General features: G+C 36.8%; 1 protein-coding gene across 7 annotated transcripts in view; it reads left to right on the forward strand.

Annotated features, from left to right (window-relative positions):
* ADAMTSL3 (ADAMTS like 3) overlaps positions 1-19,503 on the forward strand; it is a 216,531-nt gene that overhangs the window by 168,313 nt on the left and 28,715 nt on the right. For all 7 annotated transcript variants that reach the window (XR_014318280.1, XM_082769441.1, XM_082769440.1 and 4 more), the window contains 5 exons: positions 4,794-5,080; positions 12,887-13,016; positions 14,099-14,291; positions 14,988-15,167; positions 15,961-16,114. Coding sequence is in view for 6 of the 7 variants with exons in the window: in XM_082769441.1 (XP_082625567.1) it covers positions 4,794-5,080; positions 12,887-13,016; positions 14,099-14,291; positions 14,988-15,167; positions 15,961-16,114 (944 nt within the window). In the remaining variant the exon portion in view is untranslated. The remainder of the gene's footprint in view (positions 1-4,793; positions 5,081-12,886; positions 13,017-14,098; positions 14,292-14,987; positions 15,168-15,960; positions 16,115-19,503) is intronic.

The following is a 19,503-nucleotide window of genomic DNA, read 5'->3' on the forward strand; positions in this document are numbered from 1 at the left end:
CAAACAAAGCAGTTTCTCACGAGATGCTTTAAATCTTATGCCCTAACTGCTCCAGTCTTTTCTAGTTGGAGTAAGTTTTTTGGGTCAGGGTTTAGGATTTTAAAAGAAACTGTACCAGTAGGTTGTTACTTCTCCCAGAGTAAATTATAACAAGATTTCCTTCTGGTTTGGATATGTTTCACTTTGTGTTTTTGTTTTGTGTTTTTTGTTTGTTTGTTTGTTTGTTTAATTTACACATGGTCCAGTGTGATAACTCACAGCCCACCGCTCCATAGCAGGAGCCTTATCATTTCCTTGGTAAAATGCCATCACTTCTAGTTTTACTTATTCTCTTGTCATACAAACTTAAACCACAATATGAAGTCTCAACTTCTTGTCCATCCTCTTATTACTACTGTCTTTCTATGCTTTTGTGTGATATTTTAGTTGATAATGAATAAGAGAATAAATGCAGCTGTGTTTTAGAACCCACAAGTGTGGATATGCCAAAAGGAGCTTGTGGAAGATAAATACTTCTGCCGCTGTGGTCTACCACGGTTGGTGTCCTGAATTTACATAGAGAGGGAACATTCAAAAGCTCCTTTTTTTTTTATTATTAGCAATATAAAATATGACTGCCTTTAAAGTGAGGCCAAAAAAAATGTAGGTCTGACCTTTTTAGTTTTCAGTTGTGAAATGTGATGACAGTTGATACCGATCATTATTTTAAATGTTCTTCCCTTGAGCCTTCTTAGTTACAGTGGGATTCACAGAGAAGATTCAGCAAGATTTTTGCATCTTTTTTGTATCATAAGTTAAAGAAATAGACACCTCAACTGCCTTTCCCTGTCATGGTTTAGGACAAAATTGAAATGTCTTCAAAAGCTGATATATTTTTTCAGCAACCTGAGCTAAAAAATAATCACTCGGTTTGTTGAGTTGCACTCAGTAAAGGTGAAATATGGTGTGTTTCATGAAGGTTACTGCTCATTGTGTTTCCCAGTCATTTTCACAGAAATGCCCCCATTGTGGCCATGGTGATAGACAATTACACATTTTTCACTTCTCTGAAAATTTTCTGGTGATTTTGTATATCATTACACGCAAGATTGATAAAAACTGACAGTGCAACTCCGCTTAGATAAGGCAAAGGTGGTGCTTCAGGGAGGGGTAGGGTGCCAGCACTGTGGAAGTTCTGCCCCAGTAAGCAGCCAACATTTTAGATGCTTCTGCAAAATTTTATCCAGGCCCCTTGGCGCAGTAGGGTTGGACTGGAAATATCACAAGAACAGCCTTTTTTCAGGATTTAGGCATTTCCTGTCTTAACTGAAAACAAGAACTGCAGGCATTAAGAAAAAAAAAAAAAAAAGAGAGAGACCATGTTTTCAAAATCTTCAGAAAGCTGGAGAAGGCTATGCTGAGTTAAGTTTTCAGTTCAGATTTGATTGGGTTGGGTTGGGCTGGTCAGTCTCCTTCTTACCATCAGTAGTTTAAGCTACTGCTTTATTTTCCAGGTCATCCCACATTGGCTTTTTCCAAGTGTGCAGGTGAATGCACGCTTCCCTTAGTTTTAAACTGGTAACAATGCAGGGTGGACATACTCTACACTGCTTCTGTAGTGTGTGCATCTTTAATACCTGAACACATGATAACAGAAGTATAAGATTACGACGCTGCCTTCATAAGAATATCTATAGAAAAATTCTAATTGTGAAAAGTTGTGCCTACTCCAATTTGCATTTTTTTCTTACTTTTTTGTTGTTGTTGTTAAATCAAAGAGTAGTCTCATCTACAAATGTAAAGGTCTTAGAAAAGTTTGAGAATTACAGCCATCTAATTGAATCCATTTTAAATTCATGATGATCTACAGGGCATCATAATACAACTGCTTTGATGCTTCTTAATCCTGATCTGAAATCACTCTGAGTGTATGCCCAACAAAAGAAGACTGAATTTCTATTTGCTTCAGGGAAGTATCAAATCTAAAGCCTTGCCATATGTGTGCTGTGAATGCCACTGAATAAAAAAAATATATCACTTCCAAGGTTGATCGAATTTGATTTAATGATCTCTGTCACAGTCTTTGGTGGAGAATATGTTGACAACTAAATCTTAAAAATAAATAAATAAATGTGAACTCAAAATGCAGATATAATGCCAACCCCTGGAGCTCTCACACTCTCCAATTATTATTATAAATAATAATTTATTATTATTATTGTTGTTGTTTTAACCGTCTCCATTGGCTTCTTTTTAAGGTACCTATAATTAAGGACTTTAATAGCTAAATAATCACATGACTAGTTTAGCAAATGCCAAGGTAGATTAAAACATACTTTTTTTTTTAATCTTCACTGTAAAATCCAAGACACCAATATTCAGCAGGAAAGCCTTAATTATAATATAGGCTTGCTATAAGTCACAGAAAAAAACGGATAGAATTTTCTGAATTTCTTTATATTTCTGAGTTTCTTCAATCGTTTGCTGAATGAATGGATTGCTGTGGTTCAAAATTGCCTTTCAGCTACACAGGATTTCAAAAGAATGCATCATAGGTTATTTTTGGAATGTTTTAAGGCATTCGGCTAACAGTATACAAAACTGACACTTTTCTGGTATGTTGCTGTCATACTTTTACCAAAAAGAATTCCTTGCTTTCAGACTGTAAACTCTTAGGTGTGGTTAGAACACTGACAAACTCTTTTCAACTGTGAATGTCCATCGATTTTGTATTTCAAATTAGATACACAACTACAAATGGACATTTTTATTTTATTTTTTTTTTAATACAGAAACCGGTCATTTTTGGAGAGGGAAGTCAGAGTTTTGTAAGCCTATGCACAATGACTTTGATCCAATAAAACCCTTAAGCATAAATTTAACTCTGAGCATGTTACAGTCCTACAGAATTCAAGACTGCTAATACATTTAGTCAGGCACATGCTGAAGTGTTTCATTTAATGAGGGTGATTTTGCCATGGCTGCCCTAGGTAGTTTACATGACTGTATTTGGGAAGACTGTGAAATCTGATATTTAAGGGTTACACTGAGTTTATCTGCTGGAGTAAGAGAAATCCTTCCTTCACATCTTTTCCCACAGATGTTCATTTAGAATTCATTATCAAAAGCATTTGGCCATTGACCACTGCTAGCTTTGCCATTGAACAGAATGACCCATTAGGTTACACTTGTATGACATTTACTCATTTTTATTTTTTTTACCACTGTAGAACACAACCATCCATCATTTTGACAATACTCTTCCAATAAAAACCAAACTGGTCGTGCACTTCAAAGGTTGTCAAACTTGTGAGGTGGCAAGCACCTGTAGTTTTCCTTGGTTTCAGTAGGAGCAGGGAATACAGAGTCCTTTACTGAAGTACGTCAGGGACTTCTCCTTAAGCAGTAGTTATTTACCTTTTAACTTTTCTTAGAATTAGGAAGAACAGCTATTCTTTTCTTCCACAGGAAGAAAAAGGAAACAATCTGTTTTGGGGTCTATCACATGGATAGCTTGGGTGACTATGCCATGAACTGAGTTAGAGTATCCGCACAGGCTATCCACTCATCTGTTCTCCTTTTTCATATTTGATTCTTCCTCTGTATATACTGGCAAGAACTAGTTGGCTCAAGATGATAAACTCTCCACGGAATCAACCACGCTGTGTTGACATTTTTCTATGCTTACTGTGTATACAGATTGTAAATACATTTTTTTGTCAGTCTTACACAACTGTTCCTATATTCATAAGGCAGCTTTCCTACAGTACAGAGGAAGAGTATTCTTAATCAAAGATAAGGAGAAAATCTTTGAATCCTAATTTGATTTTTTCCTTTCATATACATTTTAGCATTGGTCAAATATGTTCTCTAACATCTGCCAGCTGCATTTTGATCATCATCTGTATTTGAGCATATAATAAAGTGCAACTGCAACCTTTGTAAAAAATGTTCTGTGAAACTCTATTTGGTTTCTTATAAATTGTACCCCAAAGCTACTTAAGATGACTTTATTAATGAAATTCAGCCCCATGGCTTTAGTGTGATATTGAGAACTATCATCAGATATTAATGTGACCCTCAAAGTCAGAGAATATCATAGACTGAAAGCTACTTTTATTTAGTAAATTCATGATCTGTAAAATAAAATTTTACTACAGTTCATCAGGAGCATAAATGCCTTCTAATAAAAATGATGGATTATGGACTCAGCTAGTTAGACCTCTTTATTGAAGATGAGAGGCTTCTTATAAGATTAATCTTGAAGAACAGCCTGAGGTGTTGCGCACTGGAGAGAGCTACATTTGAAAGTGGTTTTCTTCTCTCTGGTCTCTGATTATTAGTATGATGTATGGTGATTGCCTTTCTCATAGATTTAAGTAGACAGCAAATACACTTCTGGTATATGCCTAACTTTGTGTACCTGGGGAGATAAATGTTTTGTACAGCTATGTCTTCATGGAATTTTTCCTCTTTTTCTGCTGTGAGAGTTTGTGAAGAGATCTAGGTGAAGTCTTTTTTTCCCTCCTAAAAAGATACGGTTTTCCCTGTTCTTCATGATTTGTCTTTTTGCTCTTGCCTTCTTTTGCCTTTTATCCTATATCTTTTCTTATGTATTGAATTTTGAGAAATGGTCTGGTTTAAAATAACACACTTGATCATGCATTCAATTTAAATATCAAATAGTATTAAGCATTACCTACTTTGTGTATAGGCATACATTTATGTTTTAGCTATGCTGTCTCTGTGCACACCTGGACACAAGTATATGGAGTTAAATTTAAATGTTTCTATTGCACTGTGATCATTTGCAGGTTTATTCCAGAGCCTTGGTCTCCATGCAGTGCCACATGTGGCAATGGCATACAGGTGCGAGATGTGAAGTGCCGAATTCTTCTTGCATTTACTCAGACCGAGGTAGAACTGCCTGAGGAGGAATGTGAAGATGAGAAGCCCCCCACAGAACGAGTATGTCACCAACCATCCTGTGACAGTGATCCTGTCCCCTACACACCAGAATTTTCACATGCTGAAGATGGGAGTGTGATTTATGACTGGGAATACATTGGTTTTACTCCTTGTTCAGCCACATGTCTTGAAGGTACTTTTATTTAACCTTTCTTTTTTTAACCTCTTTTTTTTTTTTTTTTTTTTTTGGTAAATCCTGACTTGTGAGAATTTTGGAATTTTTTGAAATTACTGTTTCTTCTATTAGTGTCAACCCAAACTAGCTATGCTGATACGTAGAAAAGCATGCAGCTTCAACTTTAATTTATTTATTTTTTTTAAGTTATCAGTGGAGTAATTTAAGCTATGTTTTCTTTATTTCATATACTCAAGCAGAAGGGTTTATTTGACTAAGTAAGGTGTAAGAACTCTTTGCCAGAGAAACTTTCTTCAGCCTTATTGCTGCAGGAATCTTGGCTGCCAGGCAGTTGGTGGTAACACTATATTTAATGCATCAGTGATGGGCCTGATAAATTCCCTTGCTAATTAATCATTATCTTCCAAAATGCTGCAATTTTCTACAGTAGAGTAGGAATACAAAATTATGTTTTCTATATATTATTACACATAGAAAATTATGTGTAATATATATTGTTTTCAGTCTGACTAGCCTGAAGATCAAACAGGAATTTGTTTAGGTCTTGGTACAGTATATCACTCTATAGGAACTCCGTGCCATACATCTGTCTGCAGGTAGTTAGGCACATTCCTTTTTGGATGTAATCGAATCTCCCTGTCGTCCTAAGAACATGTAGCTAGACAAGGTTGCTGGTGTTGCTACTACATACAGTACTTTGGGACTGAACACAGAAGTGAGTTATGAAGTGTTAAGTGGAGTCAGTGGAATTGTGAACACACCTATATATGACAGGAATAATGACATCAGTGGGAAGTGAAGACAGTTGTACCCATAGAAGAAATAAAAAATGTAGGAAAGGGGAGAGCAGCTACAAAGGGAAGTGGAGAGCCCAGTCTAGAGCTCACAGAAAGCAGCCTTCTTTTGTATTATTCACCAGTTCAAAACTTGAAGACAGAATTTGGGATGGATGCCCCTGAATGCTATGGTAAGTGGCTGATAAGTGCATCATTTATCATTTACTACTGCTGTTTTCTGATCAGCATAGGAATACTGATCCATAGGAATAACAGCACATGCACAAAAGGTGATGCATCTTATTCTTCCACTACCTTCAGTGGACATGACCAATAGCAAGGCTATAGTGCAACTATGTATGTATACCAATGTGATGGTAGCAACAGCTATTGCTATTGAGTATCTATTTTTCTTCATTTTGAGGGAATTGTTTTTAGAACTAAGCAGAAATGAGGCTTTCATTACTACTGAATTTGTAGTTTATTTCAGATCCCAAGTGATTTTTGGAATATAAGATCATTTAATTGCTATCTTAAATGTATTTTATTACTTTTTAGCTAATATATTTCTCAGAGTTGTTTTAAGATTCCAAAGTTTTTGAATTTTGAGAAGATCAGTGGAAGTCTAGGCTGAAATAATCTCTAATCTTTGTCTGCTGTTACATGTGTATATTTGCATTGCCAGTGTTTTCACATGTGAGTTTGTCCATGCAAAAACATTCACAAATTGCACTTAGAGTGCAAACTAAAGGTAATTTAAGGAGGTTATACTAAAGACAGCAGTTTCATTTGCTGGTACAAAGGAAATTCAAAATGACTGATGAACAGAATCGCATCTGGCTTAATTTTGTTCCTGATGGAATTGAGTGTGAATTCTGCCCTGTGGTGAATTTGTGAGGTTGCCTGACCCAGAATTTTCCTGTAGGTGCTCATAATAATCTAACCATTTGTTTGATGTGCAGTAGGAATGAGCCATTTAAAGAAATTTGAAAGTAAATGTCTTTTTCTGGTCTTGAGACTTCTGTGGTATCACTGGTACTATGTCTAGACATTTTTCTTACGTGCTGCTCCCGGGAAATGTGGGAAATTGTCAGGATATTTTATCAATGAACAGCTTCAGAAGTCCTTTACTGCTATGCTAGTTAAGTAATAGTGATTTTTTCCTTCTATCAGTTCTGGTCTTCTTGCTGCCTTGGCAAACACTTTCAAACAGACCAAAAATTACCTGCCGATAAATAGTTTTAAGGAAACCAGACATCTCTTCTGTTTCCAACTTATTTCAGTGTACTAACTAATGATCTCACTGTGTCTACTATTTTTCCATTGTGTAGTTCAAAGGATCTGATCCCTTTCTGCTAAGTTTTATGTTCAAATCTCATTTCAATTAGATGAACTCTTTAGTTACAAGAAATAAATGTTGTCTGAGTTTGGAATATTCCAATGTGATGTAAATTATATTAGGCACTTTTTCTCTAGAATGCATGTATCTAGCAGTGGCTATTAAAATAAATTCCTGTGGGTTTCTGTGTCCTTGGGACTTCCCCCCTCCTTTCTTAGTGCTTGCCCCTCTCTGAATGAGGCAAAAGTCTGCAGGGTCTAAGTAGGCTACAAGGTTTATAGCCACTGTATGAGCAAGGACTGAACTGCTGCTTCAGTGCTTGTCACTTGCACTTTTCTTTCTTTTTCATTTTTTCAATCTTGATACAGACTAGACTTTTAATTTAAACTCTCTTCTGGCCTATCTCCAAACCAAATGTAAAAATGCAGATGGTAACATTGCTTTTGAGGTATTAGAATTACAGAAAGCGAGCAATCTGCAGCACATTATCTAACATCACCTTTACTTTCCAGTTCACCCTATTTACGGGGTTCTAGAGCATTGCTAACATAAGTCTTGGGTCATTTTGTGTACTTTCTGCACCAAATCTGTGTGGCTTGTCAAGCAGCATGTTGGGTCCTATAAATCTTACTGTCTTTGAGGACTGCTACATTATATTATGCCTGCTATCATAATTAATACTTCTTTCATCCATGAGTACAAACAAAAGATGTCCAGATTAATTTTTACCAGGCAGACGTCATCTTTAACATCTGTAGGAAACTGTAACAATCCTGAAAACTAAAGATCTTCAGTACTTGAAGAAATTCCAAGCTGAAAATAAGCCAACAGTGTGCTCTGGCAGCAAAGATGACAAGGAGTATTCTTCGTAGTAGAAATTGCTTGGAGGTCTCAGGATTTGCCCTCGTTTTCCCAGAATGTTTTTTTTTTTTTTTTTTTTTTTCCCCCCGATATAAAGAACTTTGGTCCTGATGCCAGAGCCTTCAACATAAGCACAAGTTTAATTTTCGTAATATTATGAGTGAGAAGCAATAGTTATTATCAGAATAATGAGTATGCCTGATGAGAATAAATGTTTTTCTTGTAAACTGTAGTATTTTTTTAGTGTTGTCAATCATTTAACTAGCCTACAATATTTTAAATGGATATGTTCTCCACATAAAAAATAACCAAGCTCTTTCTGGGTGTCTGTTCTAAAATATTATTTATATTTCAAGTACTTCAAAAATTATGATTCAGGCCCTCCAAAATCATTATATTGGCTTAAAAATAATAAGTTTAAAAATAAATACATAAGCACTTCCTTTTTATTTATTTATTTGTTTGTTTATTTATTCATTTATTTATTTGATTCCCCCTCCCCCATAAGTTGTGGCTTTGGAACGTTTAGGGTGCAGTCAAGTTTTGTTTTCAGGCTCTTGTCTGGACCATAATGGCTAGAAGTTTACTATTTTATTTATAAGAAACCTGAGATTCTTTAAAAAAAAAAAAAAAAAAAAAAAAAAAAAAAAAAACAGTGGATTCTAGCCAAATTTATTTATTTTTTTTTAAGGAAAACAATGGCTGTTGTGAGTCTTGCAAATAAAGTCAAGATCATTTGCTATATGGTTATAGGCAATTTGGTAACTGGTTACTCCTTTAACTGGTTTCATTAACTACAGAGGCTGTTTACTCTTTTGCGGAAGGAGCATATAATAGGATTGCCAGTGTGAATAGATTTACAGAAAGGCTTAAGCACATGTCAGACTTGGAACTTCTTCTGAGTTGTTTTCAACTGATAGTGCATATTTTTAAGCAGTCATCAAACAGAGAGTGTCTGATAGAAATAAATGTCTGTCCTTCCTCTTCCAGGCACACAGCTGAAGACATGCAGCCTCTTACACTCACAGCAACTTTCAAACCCCATTTGCTTTTTACTCTTAAATACATAAATGAAAGGCAGAAACAAAAAGTCTGTGATTTTTCTTTTATTTCCAAGCATTCTGATCTTTTAAAACAGCTTCATACACTGTATATTTCACTGCACAGAAAAGCTTGTAAAAGAATGTAAATGTATGTGGTTTGAATGCTGGGTTAAAATAGAAAATATTCTATTTCACTGAATAGTAGGATAATTACTACAATAGTGCATCAGATTACTGTAAAAATACTTAATGCTCCCTGCTGCATACATAACGTTTTAGTTAAATTATCTACTATGTTTATATTATAAGCCAAGAAAGTCATACATATAAAACATTGCTTGTTTGAATAATGGATTTTTCCATTTTCCAATTTACATAGAATAAGAAATTTATCCATGATTGAAGTTCCCAACTAATGTAAAATTATAGTTTGGGGTGAGAAATCTGATTAATTTTTGAGACGTTTTGACAACTAAGCTCAAGCAAATGCTGCATCAATTAGGTGTAGTTATTTATTGAATAGAGTCCTTAAACTGAAAACCAAGGAACAGGAAGGAGGATGTTTTAACAGCTCTGCAATATATGTTTTGTCCTTACAGCATGAAATCAGGCTGCAGTTTTTCTTGAAATAAGGCCCCCATGGGGAGAAATCACTACTTCAGTTTGTGCCCTGTAGTTAAGTCAAATGAAGGATATGCAACATTATCAATGTTTTATTCTGGTAACACAATGAAAGCTAGGTAGGTTGTGCTGAAAGGCAGAAGTGGTTTAATGAACTCCAGGTGGCAAGCTGCAGTCACCTGGTATGACATGCCTTTTGTTCATTTGGCTGACCAATTTAGTTTTTATAACACCGTGATATAAAGTTCCAGTGGGATTACTGCTGACTTAGATGGTCTGAATGGAATTTCATTTCATTCCCCTCCTTTGTGTGAGATATTAAGAAGATATTACTTATCACAACCTGGTCTAGAGCAACATCACGTCTGAGTATAGTTTTCCCACAGGAATGCAGTGAGATCAGCAAAGTTGAAGGTGCGTAGCACAGAGTAGTTTTAGACTGAAAATAGAGATTATGTGGATGCTTTATGTGTGCTTCACTGCTTGCCTGGTAATGTCGTTCATAAGCTCCTTCTGCCAAAAGACAATTTCTAAAACTTTGTTTCTCACCTGCAGACTGTCAGGTGGGCATTTCCTATGTACATAAGGGGACAGGGAAGCTGCTCTTGTTAAAGAAACACATGGGGAAAGTTGGACAGAAAACTTTTGATTATCATGGTAGTTGGTTTGGAAAAAATAGTAGAGTTCTAGAAAGCATGTATTTACAGCTTTCTTTTGCTTGAGCATTTTCATGTCTGTGTTTATTGCCTTATGGTCTTTGTTAAAGGCTTACTCAGCTCTGACAGTGAAGCATGTTATACTCAATGTGTGTGTTCTATGTTAATGTGATTATCAATACTTTGATGTAATAGCAATGAATAGATTGTCAATCATAGTTAAGGTCAGGTCTTCTGTTCTATAAAAATTCATTAGTTTGTAGATGTAGTCAAAACATTTATATAACAAGCTCTTTCTGAACTACAAATGAGTCCCACAGGGGATCTAGAGGTCTACCAGAGAGCCTAAAAAAAATTGGAATGTATGTTATTGTGAAAAATCACTGCTGGTCTATACCTGTTGAAGTGTCTGAAGTAGTTGGACCGGTTTAAGTGTCACAAAGAAGGATCATGACCTGGGCTGGCTTGTTTGCTGGAGTACATCGGAATTATTTATAAGTGAAAGGAACTGTTGGCTCATGAAAAGAATGACAGAGTTCATGAATGTGTTGTAAAAGATGGAGAAATATGGACCCTTGGCATGGACACAGAATTTTGTGTCGGATCCATCAACAAGCCCACTGAGACCAGAGCAGCTAACGATCAGCCAAGAAACCTTTCCTGATGTACAGTTGACACAGAAACAGGAGTACTTGTAGTAGCCTCTGTGTAGCAATAGTGGTCATGTTGTGAGGTAATGTCATAGGTGATACCATGAAGTGGCTAGTGAAGGTTTCTAGTTAGAAATGCAACCCCTTTTGAAACCTTATAAGTTGCTCATAAGAAAAGAAATAAAAGCTGCTGCTGAAAGCAGCTATGTATCCTTACAAAATCACCGGAAATAGGTGAAGGATAAGGAAATGGATTTAAGCTCTTTCAACTGTGACTCTTTAGAACACATTTTTACCTGGAAGCAGCAAAATATAGATCTCAGCATTTCAGTGCTTTTTTGTTCTACGGGATTATGATCGTTAACATTGCTCACGTAGAATATCCCAGATACACAGGTGTCGTGGTTTAACCCGGCTGGCAGCTAAACACCACGCAGCCGTTCGCTCACCCTCCCCCCCCCCTCTCTGGGACGGGGGAGAGAAATGGAAAGTGAAGCCCGTGAGTTGAGATAAAGACAGTTTAATAAGACAGGAAAATAATAATAACAAAATAATAATAACAATAATAATAATAATACAATGGTGATAATAGGAAAGTAATAATAATATGTACAAACAAGTGATGCACAATGCAATTGCTCACCACCTGCTGACCGATGCCCAGCCTAACCCCGAGCAGTCCGGCCCCCTCCCCTCGGCTAGCCACCCCTATATATTGTTTAGCATGACGTCAGATGGTATGGAATACCCCTTTGGCTAGTTTGGGTCACCTGTCCTGGGTCTGTCCCCTCCCAGCTCTTACTGCACCCCCAGCCTGCCTGTTGGCAGGACAGAGCAAAAGGCTGAGATGTCCTTGGCTTGGTATAAGCACTGCTCTGCAACAATTAAAACATCGGGGTGTTATCAGCACTCTTCTCATCCTAAGCCAAAACACAGCATTCCACCAGCTACTAGGAAGAAAATTAATTCTGTTCTAACTGAAACCAGGACAACAGGATACTCAAAGTACTTCACAAGCTGTCCTGTCTTTTGTGTACATATGGGTGAGCTTTGAAATGGAGCAAGGCTTTCAATGATAAACAATGATATATAAGATTGGATAGTTAAAAAGTTTTAAAATAGTAATTTTAAAAAGTTCACTAAATGTGCATTTGCTAAGCTGACTTGTTCTAAAGCAAAATTCTATTACATTTCATTTTCAACTCATAGAAATTTGAGTATTAGTAATCTTTCATGCTTCAGTAATAAGATCCAGGTCTTAAGAGCTGCAGACGAGAAGGTGCCAAGAATGGTCATGAGTAAGGAAAACTCAGGACTGGGTCTGATTTGCTGCCTTCAGCAAAACTATCACACCTCTTTGGACCTTTGTCATACAGGCTATGTTTAGACACCCATTCTCCTGATTTTTGTTTTGCAAGTTTTCTGCATTTTTTATTACATCTTTCACAGATCTCTGGCTCCTTAAATTCAAGGTTAGTGAGAAGGTATCGCCTGTACCCTGGTTTTGGCAATGACACCGCTGGTTGGCCTGAGACCACTATACAGCCAGGCAGATGTAGAATCTGCTGGTGTAGAGAGGGAGAGAGAGTATATTTTCTGCTGGTTTTCAAAGAGGTAGAAAGTCAAAGCAAGCATTTTAAATATCACAGGCACAGTTGCTACATATAACTCACAAATACATTTTGAAGATTAAATGGATAAATTATCTCAGTATTGGTATTGATTTGAGAGGTTACTTTTAAGCCTGCCATCACATTCAGTATTTGGAGCTTTTTTACTGAGTATTATTCAAGAGTAAGCTTTACAGAAATCTCGTCTGTCTTCAAAGTTTCATGAGTGTTTTCCTTTTTAATCCAGGAACACAAGAAGCCATTGCAATGTGTCTGCATGTAGAAACAAAACAAGCCGTCAATGAAACCCTGTGTGACAATTCCAAGAGACCTCCACCAATGACTCGGGCTTGCAATATCAAGCTTTGTCCTCCAAGGTACACTGTAATAATGAAATTAACCATTTCTTTGCCACAATATAACTTAAATATACATTGATTTTCTCAGAAAAGGTCCAGATTGCAAGACTGTGATCTTGTTTTGGGATGAGATTTCACTACTTCTGTCTTTAACAAAATTTTTGGATTGTGTTTGATGATGGATTGTGATTTTTTTTTCTTCACTCTTTTTCCACTCTTTACATCTCACTAATTAAACAGAGAAATCTCTTCTGTGTGGATGTTCTCCAGAGCTAGAAAAACAACTTTAACTCTTTGAAAATTTTCACTAAAAACCAAAGTATATTTACTTTCAATTCATACTGAATAAAAAAATATACTGAAATTATGATTTAAAGTTATCCTAATTTTATGCCTTTTTAGTAGCCCCATCTAGTTCTTACAGATTTCTTATATGTGCATGGAGATCCTAGGAAAAGAAAAAAAAAAAAAAAGTCAAAATCCACATAAACTTAGCTAGTTTGGTCACTTCTAAGGGCCATATGTGAAATTTTGACATGTGTTGCCTTATTTACCCATTTTTGATCTCTGACATCCCTGATCCTTTGCATATTGTTTCTAAAATGTGTTTGCAGAAACCACCTCCTGCTAAATGTAGGGAATAAAAGTTAACAGGAACAGGATGTTTTATAGAAAATGTATACACAATTAAAGAAAGTTTTGTAAATGTAAGAAAGGTCTATTTACATATTTACATTTATAAAAGTAAATGTCAGCAGGTTGCCAACAGGCTATTTTTTTTATTATTTATTTCTTGGTTTTGTTTCTTTTTGTGTGTGTGCATGTCTTTTCATGAGAAGCATTCCTCAAGTAAATTCTGGAGTCAAATAAATTTGCTTTGACATAAGTCTATATCTTTATTGTGAATACTTGTGCATTTCTTCCTTCCTGGGAAGTTTATAAATCTAGTTTGGCCTACCAGCCAAACCAATGGGATATTTCATCCATCTATCAATAAATATGCCTTCAGTTATCTTTTGCTAGGTTCTGTTTGGGTTTGATTTCTCCTTACCCAAAGTGAGTTGCTAAAACATGATCTTTTGGTTGTGGTCTTGGAACAGGTGGCAAACCGGTCCCTGGAGACGGTGCTCAGCTACCTGTGGAGTTGGGATACAGACGAGAGATGTATACTGCCAGCAGCCAGGAGGGCCTACTGTTGCTACTGAGGACTGCAAAGACAAAAAGCCTCATTCTTTGCAAGCCTGCAACCAGATTGATTGTCCCCCTGTTTGGCATGTTGAGGAATGGCAACAGGTATGACTGGGTTATGGAAACAGTTTAAATGCAAGCAGTGTTCCTCTGGTTAGGTACTTCAAATTTTCTAGCCTGAATAACATAGAACATAGCTTCTAGACATTGAATTTAAGAGTTTTAACTAGTTCTGTTAGAATAAATCAATCCAGAGTCAAAAATACCTCTTTTCACTACTATGCCAATGAGTACTGACAGGATGAGGTGGTAAGTTGTTTTTTTTGTTGTTGTTTTTGTTTTTGTTTGTTTGTTTATTATTATTATTATTTTTTTAAGGATTTCAAAATGCTGGATATCAGTTACTCCAGACATCACCTCTCTTTCTATACTCTGCAAATGCAATAATATACTTTTGGAGATGTTTGTATGTTTATTTAACTCAAAAACATTTCCTAACTCACAGTAGGTATATTAACTGATGCGGGGCATGGTCAGATCTACGTGTAAAATGCATGTTTTTTTTAAGATTTCTGCTACTTAATTGCATTCAGGTGGGTTAGGTTCTCCTCATTTCTAATATATTAACTAAACATTTTAGCTGAAGAATTTTCTACAAGCTGCTTGCTTTTTAATTGAAACTAGATGTCATTTTTCAAGTGTGCATAACTATGGGGAGCCTTGTAGTGTTTATGTACAATAATGGTGTGATACATAAGCACAGACATACATACAGGTCTACACGCTATGTTCTTTTCTTAGTGCTCACGTACTTGTGGAGGAGGGATCCAGACCCGCAAAGTGTACTGTAAGCAGCTGTTGACAGACGGAAGCTTCCTGAAACTCTCTGACGACACCTGCCAGGAACCTAAATTGCCAACTACTAAACCATGTGCAAAAGTTGACTGTCCTCCTCAGCTCATTGTAGGAGAATGGTCCAAGGTGAGTAGCCCCCAGTAAGGCGGGGGGTGGCGGAGGGCTCCAAAACCTTCAAGTGCAACATGATCTCTATAGAATTCTGCTTGGGTGACTAGTGGATGATTGGAGTAGTAAACTCACAGGGTAGCTGAATGCTTTGCAAGACATGTACATACCTGGACTAAACTGTGTGTACAGTTGTTGTGCATCTCTGCCTACAATCAGACTGTTTATGTCCCTCTTCCAGAGCTGTGTTTGGGTTGCTGAAACAAAAGCTACAATGCATTGCATGCATTCTGCCAGACATAGTTTGGTATTTAATATTTGATATTTTAGCTATCAATTATTTCATAGTACAGCTTCTTAAAAGAAAATATTTGCATCGCATTTTCTCCTTTCCCATTTAATGTAAGCATGCTACCACTCCCTGTTCAAAAAGATTTATAGGAGGGCATTTAGAAGCTGCAATTCAAGCTTGTGCAATATGAACTAGGAGAATGGGCTGAGAGACTTGACACAGACTCTTTAGAACGTGCTGATTTGTTTCTCTGAGATAATAGATCACATTGGTCTGTTCTCCCCATGGTTGGACATAAAGAAATACTGTCATGTTATTTTAATCGTTCCCGAGTTGCTTGCTGGAACAAGTTAGCTATCTTATAATCTTATTGCTTGGAAAAGTGCAGAGGGTTTAATGTCTGGATAACACAAGGATTCATATGGAGAAGAGAGCTCTCTCTCTGTCTCTCTCAAACTGTTTAAAATTAGTATGTGTGGCATGGGACAGCAAGTTTAGTTTGCATCCTTCCTTTCACAGTGCTCAGTAAGCTGTGGTGTTGGAATCCAGAGAAGGAAAGTTGCCTGCCAAAACCGAACAGCAAAGGGCCAATATGTTGCATTAAATGGATCAATGTGTAGTGGTCTGTCTCCTTCACTGCTTGTAAGGTCTTGTCAGATGAATGCCTGCAACAGTAAGTATGTTACTTTATGTAGTTTCCTGTTGATTTGGAACGATATATTTATAAAGAAATATCTGAACACAGGTTAATTCACTCATCTCCCTATACTTTCATAACATTACTAATCTGGCATAAATGGAATGTCATAATTACTAGACCAGTGATAACAGGTTTGCTCTTAATTTATTTTGTTCCAGTCACAAACAAAGGTCAGGATCTAAAGAAGTAGTTTCTGAATACACTTTAATGTTATGTACCTCTCACACTCATACTCACATAAATTTGTTGATTTTTTTCTTTTAACCTTTACAGTATCCCAACTGTGAAAACATCCGTCAATTGAGTATAAATTGCAAAGGATGTTAGAAAAGATAAGAATCCAGTTCTGGCTTGTGTTTTCATTGCATGTTTGTATTACACTGGACATTTAGTCTAGTACAGTAGAATTCAAAACCCGACATTCTGTGCCAGTGATAACTGTAGGTGTAATTTCTGTCATTACTTATAGAAATGAGAATCCCAGTCTCATGAGTTTTGTAGGAATTGATGACAGTAAACAAAATAACTAACTAACTAAATAAAAAATCACAGTATTTTTATTACTGTGTATAAAAATCTATTAAGAAAAAGCTGTCTATAGGAATTGTATAATTTGGGCACAATCTGGTCATGATACTGATGGTAGTTGTACAAATTGCGTATGTGTAACTGCCATGGAAATACCTTGCCAATATAATGGTCTAGTGGGAGTTGTCCCTGCCCATGGCAGGGGGAGTTGGAATTAGATGATCTTTAAGGTTCCTTCCAAGCCAAACCATTCTATGATTCCGTGATAATGTATGTTCAATTACATACAGTAATTTACAATGAGCAGTTCTAAATGCTGTTTCATTAAGACAAAACTTGGCCTCTCCCTTCCTTTGTAAACGAGAGTATCATTTTGTAGGTTTGGGGAGCAGGGAGCTGAACAGAAAGGAAAAAAAGGAGACTATCGCTTTTTAGGTATGGGGATGAGGAAAACCAAAAGCTTTCATTAGTGGCCCGCTTTTGATCACAGATCACAAAGATAGACATGTTTTGACCCAATCCGTAGTGCTATCAAGAAACAGCTACTTTATAAACTTTGAGGCTTTGCTTTAAAAATTATTCACAAAACAAAATAAGAAATAGAATAATTACTGATTCATATATAATATGAAACTTCTTTTCCTGGCCTGCATTTCAGATTAACATGCCAAAATCCTGAGGTTCAAAACTCCACTTAAATAAAGCCCTGTGGACTTTCAGGAATGTCCTTGGCATAAGGTTTAATAAAATATTTTGAGCTGCATATCTATCTGAATTTAATTAATTGTGGATAGTTGAATGGCAGTGTAGCTGGTTTGCAAATTGCATAGCACAGACTGATATTAAAATTACATTGTCAGCTTCCACCACAGTGCCAAAAAAGCAGGACACTGGGCTGCACAGGGAATGTGACTGAACTGAATGAATATGGATCAAAGTGACCAAAGTGATCCCACTGTTCTCTCCCTTCATCTCCAGAACTGTTTGCAGCAATGGAGGCCCTGCAGCTCAGGTCTGCATGGCAAGTACAGAGCAGGAGGGCAGGGGAAGGCATGAGACATGTCCATACCTGTAGTTTCAATCTGAATTTTGCAGAAGGAGCCAGGGCAGAAGCAGCAGCAGCAGGCTTTGGATGCACAGTAACGTGCAGGAGGCATTCCTCCTCCTGCAGCTGTGGGTTCAGGCCCCCCAGAAGGGGGAGTGGATAGAAGGCAGGAATATAGCATGGCCCTCAGGTGGCAGATGGCTAGCAATGAAGAGTGAAGCAGACTTCAGTGTGGTGCGTGGCATGCATGCTCTTAGGCGTTCTTGGTTCTCATCTGTGCCTCAGATGAGCTTCTTCATTTTCATTGTCTCGTGACAATGCTGGGGCTTTTTATACTTCATCTTTTACCTTGGGACTAGTAATTGAAGCAGTTTTCTACTTAATATTGGATCTATTAAGTCAGAACATTCCTGACTCTGAGAAAAAGGAAATAACACCCATCTACCCCTGAGGTCACCAGGACCTGACGCCCAGCTAAAGCTGCACAGGACCATTAGAGGTCATAGACTCAGATGGATTTGTACCAGGTGATAATGAGGTCCAATGGCTCCAGTACAATCTAATCATTAAGTGAGATTTACCTCGTAGAAAAAACTCTCTCAAACAGTCCATTACCTCAGCAGCTGCAAGACTGGATGATACTAAGGATCTAGAAACACTTATGTGGCCTTATATATTTATATGACTTTATATATTTACATGGCCTGCCATCCACAGCTCTGAACTTTGTTTCACTCCTAATCTTGCTCACCAGTCACCAGTAAAAATATACACACCCTTTAGTGTTGAACTGCTAATGAGAGTTAGAGGTCTTTCTTTCTTTCTTTTTTTTTAAAAAAAGAAGAAATGGATGAGACTTGTTAACATATTTATAAGTGTACACTGGATTTAATTCCATGTTGGAATAACTAGTGTAAACAGAGCACAGCCTGAAGTATTTTAATTTGTGTGTTTAAAGTTACACTTACTGTGTCTGTAAGTTGGATTTTGGAAATCGAAGATTTAATATTGGAACCTTTCCCTAAAAATAAATATTTGGGGCCCAATAACTTATTAAAAACAGGACACTAGTTTAATAATTTTAGTAAACTAAGTGCCTAAAGCAATTTATTTGTTGTACCATGTGAAATGGTTGAGGGAACCATGTATCTGGATAACAAAAACTGATATAAAAGCTGTGTAATTATGAAACCATGATATCCCCACTGGTCTGAACTCATTACCCAAAACATTGAAAATAACCATTTTGTTTTATAAGCATAAGAATGCACTCTAGGGTGTAGTTCATATAGTGTACACACTTATTGAATGCTTGAAACATTTAGCTTTTCACCTATTTCTTCACAGCATATTTGAAGCATATGTATATTAAGAAGCATGCAGTTTTTCAAATATTGTTTGTGTGCCATCAATGTGGTTGTCATTTTATTTCTGTACCTACCAAGTGGAATAGTAGTAATGATTTCAAATTCAGGCAATTGAGGAGCGTTTTTATTTGTGTCCGTTTTCTGGCTCATCAACTCATTCTGCAGGCTCAGTGTTTTTCTGTCACATACCAAAAGGCTGGGTCACCAAATACGATTGAATTGTTTTCTAGCACCAGTGTGGAGTGTTTCCCGCCTCTTCCCAGCTGGCCAATTTCATTGTGCATGGAATGAGCTCAGGGGGTGCATGCCCTTGCTCCCCTCCTAGATAGCTTTGTTTCTCACCTACCTAGTGCTTTTTCAGTCAGATTAGTTCTTCTGATCAAAGCAGGGCACAGTAGTTGCCAGCAGTGAGTCAACACAGT

The sequence above is a fragment of the Aythya marila genome, assembly GCF_965140915.1.
Source record: "Aythya marila genome assembly, chromosome: 11".
Classification (NCBI taxonomy): Eukaryota; Metazoa; Chordata; class Aves; order Anseriformes; family Anatidae; genus Aythya; species Aythya marila.